At 46.9% G+C, this 14320-nt stretch overlaps 1 protein-coding gene across 37 annotated transcripts in view; it reads right to left on the minus strand.

Annotated features, from left to right (window-relative positions):
- Positions 1 to 1602: 1602 nt before the first annotated feature.
- Positions 1603 to 14320, minus strand: part of MADD (MAP kinase activating death domain) — a 101199-nt gene continuing 88481 nt past the window's right edge. For 26 of the 37 annotated variants that reach the window (XM_083164421.1, XM_083164410.1, XM_083164400.1 and 23 more), the window contains 4 exons: positions 12366 to 12472; positions 10357 to 10426; positions 4781 to 4827; positions 1603 to 2417 (listed from right to left, as the gene is read on the minus strand). In XM_083164421.1, coding sequence (XP_083020547.1) covers positions 2313 to 2417; positions 4781 to 4827; positions 10357 to 10426; positions 12366 to 12472 — 329 coding nt within the window. In that variant the 3' untranslated portion in view covers positions 1603 to 2312. The remainder of the gene's footprint in view (positions 2418 to 4780; positions 4828 to 10356; positions 10427 to 12365; positions 12473 to 14320) is intronic. The other 11 variants (XM_083164415.1, XM_083164432.1, XM_083164433.1 and 8 more) reach the window with 1 other exon arrangement.

Raw genomic sequence — 14320 nt, forward strand, 5'->3', positions numbered from 1 at the left:
TTTCAGGCATGTCCAAACTGTGGCCCTCCAGCTGTTGTGAAACTACACATCCCAGCATGCCTTGCCATAGGTTTAGCATTCCCTAATAGCAAAACTGTGGCAAGGCATGATGGGACTTGTAGTTTTACAACAGCTGGAGGGCCATAGCTTGGACATGCCTGATCTATTTAGACAGCTGCAGGTGTCATTGCCCCATTGCAACCCGCTGTGGGCTCCACATGGGAGACAGCCTAGGATGGATGCATATGACACGCACGCGCACACACACACACCCACACACACACACTTGGGCAGGTGGTAATGGGAGGGTGGACCACTTTCATATCTATATTGCTTTGAAATGGCTCTACGCACCACACATTATACCCCACCTACCGGTGTCCCCATTGGATAATACAAATAAGTAATATATCTGCCTGAAGTGTAGAGGGGAAAACGTAACCGTACTAGGAACATGGATTAGATGCTGAGTATAAATATATTGAGTACTTGTTTCCTTACATACGGTACCGTACTGAAATCGCATGTCACGTTATAGTGGCATGCGATGCGATTTCAGTACGGTTCCCGCTCCCTGTCAGATCCGGTCAGAGAATCATTCTCAGGTGAATTTCTCACAGGACTGGAAGCATCCCTCAGACCTGCTGGACTGTTTACTAATATGTTTTCTTTCATGATTAAAGTAATTAATGTTGTAAGTTGATCCATTGTTATTATCATTATTTATTGTAATTAATGGGATTAATGTGATAACTGTAATTTACTTAATTACAGCGTGGCGAGCCCCGCGGATTACTTTACATGTATTCCGCGTCCGCTCGCCACACTGCGCTCGCCACACTATATAATATCAACTCCACGCCGACGTGGATAGTGGCGGTATGAAGAGGTCGGAGGACGCGTTCCACCGGCGCTCACCACGTTTCTGGGTGGCGTGGATAGTGGTGGTGACGCAAAAGAATGGCATAGGTGCTTTCAATAGTAAGCACCCATCACATCTCATAGCATGGGTGCTTATACAATGGTGCGGTGCGGTCACATGCGATATTTCATTCTATAAGTACTGTTGTGCACTTAATATGCACATCGGATCACATCTCATAGCATGGGTGCTTATACAATGAAATATCGCATCGGATCGCACCCGGTCTAAGATGCCATCCGATCCCATGCGATATTTCATTGTATAAGCACTCCTGTACACTTAATATGGACATCGCATCGCACGGTACCATACATTCTGTGCGATCCGATGCGATTTCACTATGGAGAATAGTGTATGGTACCATGCGCCATTCTAAGAAACAAGTACCATACATTGTTCTCATTTCCCCAAACCCTATGTGCTACCCAATCTTGAGGCAGCCATTTTGTGGGCTGAATGAATTTGTATGAGGCTGCTTATCAATGGTTGAGACAGGGCCTTAATACTTGTGTCAACCTTCCGACCCTACCATGTAACCGTATCCCAACTGAAATGTGCAGAGAGATTCGGTCTATACTTGTCTCATAAACCAGTATGTGCTGCCCTCTACTGGCCAAGGCGACATGCGCTCTCATACCATAACACCAGACTGAAGAAAAGGAACACAATGCCTTAGCAAGCATTAAATGCCAGTTTATTGCACATTCAGGATCTGTACAGATTTCTATAAATAAGAAAGACCTGGATATTTACATTGTGCTCTCCATGCAGTAGTGGGCAGTGCTAGGAAGGGGGGAGAGCCGCCAAACGGGTCACGTTGAGAATATTTACACTCTGTACCGTTACGGTTCCGACAACTGCTCAATAACAGAACATATCAGCTCGTTCGCTGCGAGAAGCCCAACTAAGTGTGCCGCAGTTCCATTCTCACCATCAGCGCACGGGGTTTCTGAAGCACATGATGCTCGAATATCAGACGGCGCAAGTTACGTAGGGGGGGGGAGCCTCAGGTATTTCTCTCGCTAAAAACTGAAGCGGCCTGGAGTCATCCTATAATACCGGTCAGCCACATAAACACTAGCACACAACAGGACACGGGAACGGGAATCAGTACAACACTTGTATCATCCTGGAAGAGTTGTGGAGGAGGCCAGTAACACGCCAAGCACACAAGACGAAAGCGGAAGGGGCGAGGGTGGTCAAAGGTATTCACAACACGTAGTACAATTACTACAAGGGTATTCGAATGGACTCCAGATACAGGAGAAGGAATGTCATAGTAGAACGCCAACGTAGCAGCTGTCAGCTGAGCCGATGGAGCGGGACAGGGCGCGGCGGACATGAAGTGGGCGGTCGGAGGTTGCCGTGGGGAGCAGTGGGACGGGTGTCAGCTGGATACGGGCCGAGGTGGTCTGCTCTTCATCTCTTCTTTCCCTCGGATGGCAGCCACGTAGGAGAAGAGACACAGGACAGAATAGCAGATCTCGTGGGCCTGTTGAGTAACGAGTGAGTTGGAAGTAATAAGTTAACTCCTCCAAATTTCCAGAAGAATCTATATGTTTACAGCATTTATTTGTTTGTAAGACAATAAAAGTATCCAGTATTCTTTTAAATCAATACGCATCTCCAACAATGGCCTGTTTCTAAACAGTAGACTTGTCACTTATACACGGTGAAGGCAGCCATTTTGCTGAAGCCAATATTCATAAAAATACAGTCCATACATAAAACGGGATCTAGTAGCATCATTTGGGTTTCTAGTGGCTTGATAGGCTTAATACTGGTTAAGCCCATGCAATGTCCACTTCCGCTCTTTGGGCGAAAATGTACTCAGCCTTGAAAGAGTGGAGAGAGATAAAGTACCAATAAACCCCATAGCCCAACGTTGTGAGGTGGGTGGGGGGTAGATGTATTATAGTGGCGCTTATCGCTATATAACTTCCTGCTTCGCCTCATTAACGAGCGAAGCAGGAAGGGACACCAACAAGATGTATGAACATGTTGTCCGTCCAAGTGGGGGAGAGTAAACTATTCTCTACGGCAAAGTCCCCTCCTGCAGACAGTGCGTCAGCTCAGATGGATGTGCTGTCTCTGCCTTCCCGGCCGGCTCTTCTGGACATACGGGAGATCTCACGGACCGCGCTGTCTCTGCTGTGGGATTAGCACATTGACCTGCTATTTTTTAGCCCTGCGCCCGTCATTTAAGGTGTGTCGGTCCGTTCATACATGGGGGGAAAGCGGTATCAGTACACATAACGTGCGCGGATACCCCTTCTACTCCATAGCGTGGCTTCATACATCTGCCCCCACATCCTGTAACATGGCAGTTTGGAGCTAATTGGCTGGTACTTTATCATTTGATCACTTTCCGAGCTTAGTACATCTGCTCCTGTGTGTTGCTGATGGGTAGAATCACCGAGATCAGCACACGCTGGTTATGCAAATCCATGAAGAATACACGTAATCACATGTGTTTCCATGGCTGGCGGTATACGTGGATTTATGTTAACAATGCCCTGTGCTCTCAGACTGTGGTTCTGAGTGACAACACTGGGATATATGTTGCTATATTTAAGCTAGCCAGCCATCAATAAATCTTCAGCTCCGTTCGCCCATCGCTGTACAGAGTGATGTCACCGAAGTGTCAGATTCACAGGAAAGTTAATGGAGTGACCAGACGAGTAGGTTACGATAACGCAACGATGGGAAGCTCATAAATGTAGTGTTTAAAATCGGACCTCTCACTATAAATGTTATCGAATAATACATCAAAACTACTTCTATGTCCCCCTGACATTTATTTCCTGTGGACCTAGTATTTTAGGCCAGTCACTCACCAGTTAGCTCGTACCTCCGTTCATCTCTCACTATGCAGGTCAGAGATAGATATTTTAGAGGTGTGCATATTTTAAGGATATCTATTCTTAAGCACAGGTGACTTACTCAAGTCTGTTTAATTATTCCATCTGTGCACAAGCAGGGATATCCTTAAAATAAGGGTGCCTGGAGGACCGTTTACCATACTGTCCCTTTAAACTAGGACACTGGTGAATTACACAGGTTCTCTGTCTGCCTTAATGCAAGCCTGTATTTCACCTGGTTTTAATCAGCCACAGAACCGGTGTGTGTCCCAATTTGAAGGAATTTTATGGTAATATTAGTTACTAGTAAGCCCGCTCCAAGCAAAAGCTTCGAAAGCAAGTCTTCTACCTTCTGTGTTTGTGCATGTGTGAGAAAGAGATGTAGTTTAATTCTCTGCCAGCAGATGGCAGTGTTTCGGAGTCTCACGGACATATATAGAGACGATAGGAGAATATACAAGAGATGTAACAGATTATCATCTTATGCTTGATTATCATCAAGCATTCTACCAGGTCAGTGTTGGCTAACCTTGACACTCCAGCTGTTGTTGAACTACACATCCCAGCATGCCCTGCTACATTTTTACTATGTGGCCATGCCAAAATGGATGCAGGGCATGCTGGGATGTGTAGTTTCACAACAGCTGTTCCTCCCGGGGGAATAACCAGCGCTGATCACATGGGAATCGGCATAAACCATTAGCCTGTCCCCCATACTCCTATTGAAGAGTTGAGCTTGTAATAGTTTATGCCGATTCACGGGTGCCACATGGGAGCCAGGAACCAGCGCTGGTGCTCACCAGGCATTTTGGGGATAGCGATCCCCCCGGGAGGTATGTTTAAGTAACAATAACCCACCACTGAAGCCATTAACAGACCTGGCCACATTAAGTTATAACGAGTTGCCATTCAATGTTTTAGAACCCAGATTGCCCAAGTCCCCGACCGGTATAACGCTCACGGTGGCTGAAGGGCCTCCCGTCTCCGCACTCACCATAGGGGTCTTGTATCGATGGCTCACCACTTCTTTAGTTTCAGGAACTAAAATCGGATCCAAGAGACAAAACAGAGAGTTCAAAAACACAGAGAGAAAACATGACACCAGTGGGAGACACGTCACCCAGCCAGGGGCTATTTAGGAAACCCAGGGGACAAGTTAAATGGTGACAGACATGACGACACCAAGGATTTCAGACCACAGGGTCACAATGATAGCAGAGAATCAAGTAGCACAAAGACACCCAGGAAAGCAAGGTCAATGGAACCAATCAAAGCAAGCGATATAATAACGGAGCTTAAGCCCATGAGTTCACACCAATGCCAGTGAGTTAGTTTCATTAAAGTACTACAAGGAAGGTTAATATGGTTAAATATTGTTGAATTAGTTGGAACAAACAAAACATAGATCAGCTTTCCCTGCTGCTCGCTATTAAGGTCAAACTGAAGATCCCGGGAACTATAAAGAGTGGGAAAGTGAAGCCTTCACATAGACAGAGGTAGAGGCTGGGAGGATCCAGCTCATCGCCAGACTCCAGCACAGGAAACAGATTCATCAGCTTAATTCAGATAGCAACAGAAGACATTACAATTACCGGGTCACATCTCATAACATCGGGTAACCCAGTTACACAAAGCATAGAAATTCATTTTGTTAATAGATTCTACAGTAAATTCCCAACACCGATGGAAGCTGGACATGCGTACAGTCACGGATACAATAAAGACGTAACACAAATGAGTATGGAGGTAACTGGGAAGCCAGAATGGACTACACCCCTGACGTTCAGTGATATTGACAGATGGAGCCAGATCACTTTATATAAACTGAACACTCGGTCATGTAGGGCAGAAGTGGCCAAACTGGTCCTCGAGATCTACCAGCAGATCACATTCCCCAGATCACCTAGCTGGTGCACAGCTGTAGTCATTACTAACTGTCACATTCCCCTGATCACCTAGCTGGTGCACAGCTGTAGTCATTACTAACTGTCACATATCCCAGATCACCTAGCTGGTGCACAGCTGTAGTCATTACTAACTGTCACATTCCCCAGATCACCTAGCTAGTGCACATCTGTAGTCATTACTAACTGTCACATATCCCAGATCACCTAGCTGGTGCACATCTGTAGTCATTACTAACGGTCACATATCCCAGATCACCTAGCTGGTGCACATCTGTAGTCATTACTAACGGTCACATATCCCAGATCACCTAGCTGGTGCACAGCTGTAGTCATTACTAACTGTCACATATGCCAGATCACCTAGCTGGTGCACATCTGTAGTCATTACTAACTGTCACATTCCCCAGATCACCTAGCTGGTGCACAGCTGTAGTCATTACTAACTGTCACATATCCCAGATCACCTAGCTGGTGCACATCTGTAGTCATTACTAACGGTCACATATCCCAGATCACCTAGCTGGTGCACATCTGTAGTCATTACTAACGGTCACATATCCCAGATCACCTAGCTGGTGCACAGCTGTAGTCATTACTAACTGTCCCATATCCCAGATCACCTAGCTGGTGCACATCTGTAGTCATTACTAACGGTCACATATCCCAGATCACCTAGCTGGTGCACAGCTGTAGTCATTACTAACTGTCACATATCCCAGATCACCTAGCTGGTGCACATCTGTAGTCATTACTAACTGTCACATTCCCCAGATCACCTAGCTGGTGCACAGCTGTAGTCATTACTAACTGTCACATATCCCAGATCACCTAGCTGGTGCACATCTGTAGGCATTACTAACTGTCACATTTCCCAGATCACCTAGCTGGTGCACAGCTGCAGTCATTACTAACTGTCACATTCCCCAGATCACCTAGCTAGTGCACATCTGTAGTCACTACTAACTGTCACATTCCCCAGATCACCTAGCTGGTGCACAGCTGTAGTCATTACTAACTGTCACATATCCCAGATCACCTAGCTGGTGCACAGCTGTAGTCATTACTAACCGTCACATATCCCAGATCACCTAGCTGGTGCACATCTGTAGTCATTACTAACTGTCACATTCCCCAGATCACCTAGCTGGTGCACAGCTGTAGTCATTACTAACTGTCACATTCCCCAGATCACCAAGCTGGTGCACAGCTGTAGTCATTACTAACTGTCACATTCCCCAGATCACCAAGCTGGTGCACAGCTGTAGTCATTACTAACTGTCACATTCCCCAGATCACCAAGCTGGTGCACAGCTGTAGTCATTACTAACTGTCACATATCCCAGATCACCTAGCTGGTGCACATCTGTAGGCATTACTAACTGTCACATTTCCCAGATCACCTAGCTGGTGCACAGCTGCAGTCATTACTAACTGTCACATTCCCCAGATCACCTAGCTAGTGCACATCTGTAGTCACAACTAACTGTCACATTCCCCAGATCACCTAGCTGGTGCACAGCTGTAGTCATTACTAATTGTCACATATCCCAGATCACCTAGCTGGTGCACAGGTGTAGTCATTACTAATTGTCACATTTCCCAGATCACCTAGCTGGTACACATCTGTAGTCATTACTAACTGTCACATATCCCAGATCACCTAGCTGGTGCACAGGTGTAGTCATTACTAACTGTCACATTCCCCAGATCGCCTATCTGGTGCACAGGTGTAGTCATTACTAACTGTCACATTCCCCAGATCACCTAGCTGGTGCACAGGTGCAGTCATTACCAAGTCACATTTTGCTGCATTCATTCTTGACACATTCTACAGATCCACAGGTGGTCTAGAAAACATGAGCTGGTGTTAGATCTTGGACACGTTTGGCCACCCCTGATGTAAAGGGGTTCAAATCGTCTGCATCTACTCCACATACATAGCCTTGTACGTTAGTGGACCTGCATTGCTCAGTGTAGTCCAACATATCTAGGTACAATTACACATCCCCAGATTATGATGCTTAGTAAGAGGAACTGGCTCCCGTCTGTATGCGTTATGGATTCAGCTGCCAAAAATCTTGAACGCTTTTTTGGGGGGGTAGGAGACCTGCAGCCTATGCAAGGGTTAGGATTGTGTCTAACAAAGCATTGATTCAGACTTCCGAAAGACCCAATCTAAGGCCTGGTACACACTAGAGTCATGTTGGCCTGATTTAATGCCTCCAGACAAATCAGAATGACATATTGGTGGGATAGTTCAGTGTGCTGTGATTCGCTCACTGCCGCAGTCATTAGCAAAGTCAACGGGAAGACAATGGCCCTACATCCTCTGCAAGTGTGTATTCAGGGTCCTGTGACCCGATGGATCAGGGGGCTACACATCATTCTGATGTGGAGGCGGCGTTAGGGGTACATTTAATAAGATGTGAGTTCTATTGAAGATGGGATGTTTCCTATAGCAACCAATCATATTATACTTGTTATTTATTTAGCGCTTTCTAGAAGATAATAGATCGAATCTGATTGGTTGCTACTGACAACATCCCATCTTAGTACATTTACCCCTTAGGGTCTATCTGAATGCACACTTTTACATAGACATTGCCGTTTACAAATAGATGGGTGTTCTTTAATAATACATCACTGTAATTCCCAATACTTGCCCCAGCGCAACCTTGTACGGAATTAATCTTCATGTGAATAATTTGATTAAATCATCATTAGGGGAATTCAATTCTGTGCACCCCCAGCTGCCCGTCTATAGCAACGGGCGAAGATCAGACCTATTCAATTGTTGCTCTGATCAGATGTCCATTAGCATTTAAAGCGGCTGAAAGCACCAGGTTTAGGGGTATATTCAACCACTGTCGAAACTGCTGTCTTGCCGAAAAGACGGCAGTTTTCGGCATGAATAGGTCGGAAGGGGTTCCGACCTATTCAGTGCTGTTTTTTTCGGCAGGTCAAAATGTTCCCACCTGCCAAAAACCAGGTGGATTGACAGAATAGCCGCTAATCCACCTGCTTTTGACGGAAACACCGCCAAAACCAAAAGGTTCCGGCAATCTCAATCCAACATGAAAACATGCCGGATTGAGGCAAGGAGGACGGCACCGGGTGAGCAGCTGACACGGCACCGTTCTCCTGACCGCCGCCACCCGTATCCACCCACCGCACTCACCTGTCCCGCCGGGCCGGTTGAGAGCAGTCCAGCCTCCCGGGTGATCCTCCCGCCACTGTGCTCACCCAGCCGGCCGGGTGAGCATCAATCAGCGGCCAAATCCATCATCCTGATTTGCCCGCTGATTGAACAATGGATTCCGCATCCATTCTGGCAAAAGAATGTCGGACTGGATCCGGCATCAATTGAATATACCCCTTAGCTTGAAAAATCGGCCAAACTGTCTAATGTTGCCGTGTGGGTGTCTATATGTTCGCAATTTGGGTGCCCAAAGTACAGACTTTAATTGCATTTTTTTCTTGCACCTCTGGAGGCTGCGAGAAAAAATGTGCACGCCAAGGGTAATGGGCGTAAGTTTGAAGCAACAATTGAATAATAGCTCTGATAGGCTCCCAGTACTACAGACAGGCAGCAGAGGGCGCGCGGCAGAACTGAATTCCCTAGTGGGAAGTTTAACCACAAGGTCGTTTTCCATTTTGGGTATGTTGCGAACAAAGGGAACCCTTTAAAATGTAAAGACTATGGGGTTCATGTACCAAGCAGTGAAAAGAGTGGAGAAGTGTAGTAGTTGCCCATATCGACCAATCAACTCTAAAGGCCCATACACACTGGGCGACTTTGAGCTGAAAGTCGCTCAAAACACCCAGTTTGCGCGGCTTTCAGCTTAAAGCCACCCAGTGTGTATGCCCTGGCGGTGAGTGCTGCTGCGCGCTCCCGCATCATCGACGGGAAATCCACTCATCTGCTGGTTATACCTTTCAGGATGGCTTTGCATATCTCTGCGCTATGCAAAGCCGTCCTCCCCCCTCCGTCAGTGCCGGGCAGGGGGAAAGCCGCTCAGTCTGTATGCACTGAGTGGCTTTCCCCGCAGCGATGATTGGCATCATTGCTGTCCATACACGCTGGGCATAGTTGCCCAGTGTGTATGGACCTTAAGTTAGCAGTTATCAAGTACATTCTACCAAAAGTTATAAACATACGTTGCTATGGACAATTCTCAACTCATTTCACTGCTTGACACCTCAACCCCCAAACAACACAACGGCATGGAAGAGTGGCCCAGATACCCTTGTATAGTTACCTTTTTGATCTATACCATTATCAAACACAGTGATAACACTACAACATTATAATATGGGGACCACCTCTCTTCCTTGGGGTTAGGGGGGAGTATAAATAACACACAGAGGAAGGAGATACCGGTCCTGTAAGAGTGGCACCGATGCCCTGAACATTCCCAGTTAGCACGTTGACGGAAGAGAGTTTTTGAAGATAGAACATTACCTGATTTGGAGCAGGAAGGTTTTTCACATCTGCCCCAGGGCTGGCGAAGCACATACTATACAGCAGTAACTCAGAGACCCCGGAGATTTCTTTAGGCTGTTCCCTCACAAAACCCCCACCACCCCCCCTAAGCCTAGGGACCCTGAATCCTGAGTTACTGCCACAGCTATACAGACCCAGCGGCACAAGGATGGTAATTACCAAATTCTTCCAAGACAAAGACGCCCCGTACAGTGTTACACTTTTTTATGTGATTCAGCTGTATAAAAACCTGGAGGAGAAAGGGGACAGAGATATGGGGAGGAAAAGGGAAGAGAGGAGGAAATGAACGAGGGAGGAAAGAAATAAACGAGGGGGGAAAGAAATAAACGAGAATGGAAAGAAATAAACGAGGGTGGAAAGAAATAAACGAGGGTGGAAAGAAATAAACGAGGGTGGAAAGAAATAAACAAGGGTGGAAAGAAATAAACAAGGGTGAAAAGAAATAAACAAGGGTGGAAAGAAATAAACAAGGGTGGAAAGAAATAAACAAGGGTGGAAAGAAATAAACAAGGGTGGAAAGAAATAAACAAGGGTGGAAAGAAATAAACAAGGGTGGAAAGAAATAAACAAGGGTGGAAAGAAATAAACAAGGGTGGAAAGAAATAAACAAGGGTGGAAAGAAATAAACAAGGGTGGAAAGAAATAAACCAGGGAGGAAATAAACAAGGGAGGAAATAAACCAGGGAGGAAATAAACCAGGGAGGAAATAAACCAGGGAGGAAATAAACCAGGGAGGAAATAAACCAGGGAGGAAATAAACCAGGAGAATCAGAGAAGGAATAAATAGAAGTAAGGGACCGGAAACGGAGGAAGTGAAGTATGGACCAGGCAGGTTTATGATGGAGAGGGAGGAGATTGGGAAATAGAATTTGGAGGGAAAGGGAGAGAGACAGAAGGCACTGGTTAATTTTTGGTGTCCAGGAGTCTCACTGGTGGTCACAACATTTCTGTAACAGAGATTAATGTGTGAAGGGGAGAAACAGCTTTGGAATAATGGGGAGACATATCCTAACACAGCACATTATCAGGAGATAAACCAGAACTAAAGCCGGGGGGGGGGGAAAGTGTTGGAGGTAAGACGGGAGGTAGCACAGACAGCTCAAAACTAACGGGAGAGGAACAGCAGCGAGAAGCAAAGATGGCGGTAGAGTGAGTACCTTCCGCTCCTTGCAGGAGGAGTGAGCGTGGGAGAGAAATGAGACTGTTAGTGACACAGCGAGAGCACACCTTCCCTCACTTCCTAGAACCCCCAGCAACACACAGCCCAGAACAAGACATCAACACGGGGAGGCCGGGAAAAAGCAGCCCCGTTATCAAATCCATCATCCCTGCTCCTCACCCAGCACGGAGCGCAGGCCTTTACTCAGGCTGCAATGGAAGGGGAAGTCACTGGCTCACTGTGACCTGCGGCTGCAGTGTATGGACCGCACTTATGTGATGGCGCCTGGCATTTCCTTTATTCCCTTGTTGTCCTATGAATAAGGTTCTATAATGACATGATAAATACTGACTGTTGCCCAAATGACCGGCTTAGCCCTGGGTGTATTTGTGATGACTTGCAGACCACCACCCAAGGTGACCTGGATGTTACATCTTGTCCCCTGGGTGACCGAGGATGAGCTGCGTATGGAGGAGGGCCAGCGCTGGGAGAGGTCAGCCCGAGCCAGGGAGGGGTAACAGAGACAGCATCAGACAACACCCCCCTCCCCCCGCAGGCAGAGGGCAGCATGGAGCAGACAGCAAAGACAGAGCACGTGTGTCACACAGCTACAGCAAGCAGAGGAAACACAGACTGAGAGGCAGAGGGGGCTCAAGATATGGGGGTACCCGGCACACTGCAACCCCAGACACTACAATACTCCTGCCCCGGTATGACCGCACAGCAAACACCAGCTTACACACATGTACTAGGATCCTGGGGGTGAGACACGACTCATGGAACAAGAAAGCAAACAGAAGTGCTGGACTTTACACATGCATCTTCCCCGGTCACCATTCTTACAAGGACAAACTCCACACAAGCAGCGAGGAGGAATCATATTCTCTGTATGGGTACAATACATGTTCACTGCCAAGTCTTCCATCACTGCACTCACCCCTAAGTACGCTCGCTCAGTCCACTCCCTACCATACTCATACTCCCCTCCATGTTCACACTCCCCTCATACCTGACTGTGCATGAATTTCAGGTTAATTCCTTCCAGGGTCACCTGCAGAAGACCCCCTTCCCCAGTCTTCATATCCTGAACTGGGAACTCGCCACCAAGCTCTGGGCCTGGGAGAGAAGACGGGAACAGGCACTTGTTTATTTATTATTATTTATTAACCGTTTCTTATATAGCGCACACCGATTCCGCAGTGCTGTGCAGAGGATATTTGAACATTCACATCAGTCCCTGCCCCAGTAGAGCTTACAATCTATATTCCCTACCACATGTACACGCACACACAGACATTCTAGGGTTAATTTGTTGGGAGCCAATTAACCTACCAATATATTTTCAGGATTGTGGGAGGAAACCGGAATACCCTGGGGAAACCCATGCAGGCACGGGGAGAATATACAAACTCTGCACAGTTAGAGCCATGGTGGGGAAAGATCCCATGACCTCAGTGCTGTGAGGCAGTAATGTAACCATTACACCATCAGTACTGCCCCGTATATATAACACATGGTGGGGATAGAACCTATGACCTCAGCGCTGTGAGGCAGTAATGCTAACCATTACACCGTCTGTACTGCCCCGTATATATAACACATGGTGGGGATAGAACCCATGACCTCAGCGCTGTGATGCAGTAATGCTAACCATTACACCATCCGTACTGCCCTGTATATATAACACATGGGGGGGAATAGAACCCATGAACTCAGTGCTGTGATGCAGTAATGCTATAACCATTACACCATCCGTACTGCCCTGTATATATAACACATGGTGGTGATAGAACCCATGACCTCAGCGCTGTGAGGCAGTAATGCTAACCATTACACCATCCGTACTGTCCCGTATATATAACACATGGTGGGGATAGAACCCATGACCTCAGTGCTGTGAGGCAGTAATGCTATAACCATTACACCATCCATACTGCCCCGTATATATAACACATGGTGGGGATAGAACCCATGACCTCAGCGCTGTGAGGCAGTAATGTAACCATTTCACCATCCGTACTGCCCAGTATATATAACACATGGTGGGGATAGAACCCATGACCTCAGTGCTGTGAGGCAGTAATGTAACCATTACACCATCCGTACTGCCCCGTATATATAACACATGGTGGGGATAGAACCCATGACCTCAGCACTGTGATGCAGTAATGCTATAACCATTACACCATCCGTACTGCCCCGTATATATAACACATGGTGGGGATAGAACCCATGACCTCAGCGCTGTGATGCAGTAATGCTAACCATTACACCATCCGTACTGCCCTGTATATATAACACATGGGGGGAATAGAACCCATGAACTCAGTGCTGTGATGCAGTAATGCTAACCATTACACCGTCCGTACTGCCCCGTATATATAACACATGGTGGGGATAGAACCCATGACCTCAGCGCTGTGAGGCAGTAATGCTAACCATAACACCATCCGTACTGCCCTGTATATATAACACATGGTGGGGATAGAACCCACGTCCTCAGCGATGTAAGGCAGTAATGCTAACCATTACACCGTCTGTACTGCCCCGTATATATAACACATGGTGGGGATAGAACCCATGACCTCAGCGCTGTGATGCAGTAATGCTAACCATTACACCATCCGTACTGCCCAGTATATATAACACATGGTGGGGATAGAACCCATGACCTCAGTGCTGTGAGGCAGTAATGCTATAACCATTACACCATCCGTACTGCCCAGTATATATAACACATGGTGGGGATAGAACCCATGACCTCAGCGCTGTGATGCAGTAATGCTAACCATTACACCATCCGTACTGCCCAGTATATATAACACATGGTGGGGATAGAACCCATGACCTCAGTGCTGTGATGCAGTAATGCTATAACCATTACACCATCCGTACTGCCCCGTATATATAACACATGGTGGGGATAGAACCCATGACCTCAGCGCTGTGAGGCAGTAATGCTAA

The sequence above is a fragment of the Crinia signifera genome, chromosome 11 (genome assembly GCF_055691185.1).
Source record: "Crinia signifera chromosome 11, ASM5569118v1, whole genome shotgun sequence".
Classification (NCBI taxonomy): Eukaryota; Metazoa; Chordata; class Amphibia; order Anura; family Myobatrachidae; genus Crinia; species Crinia signifera.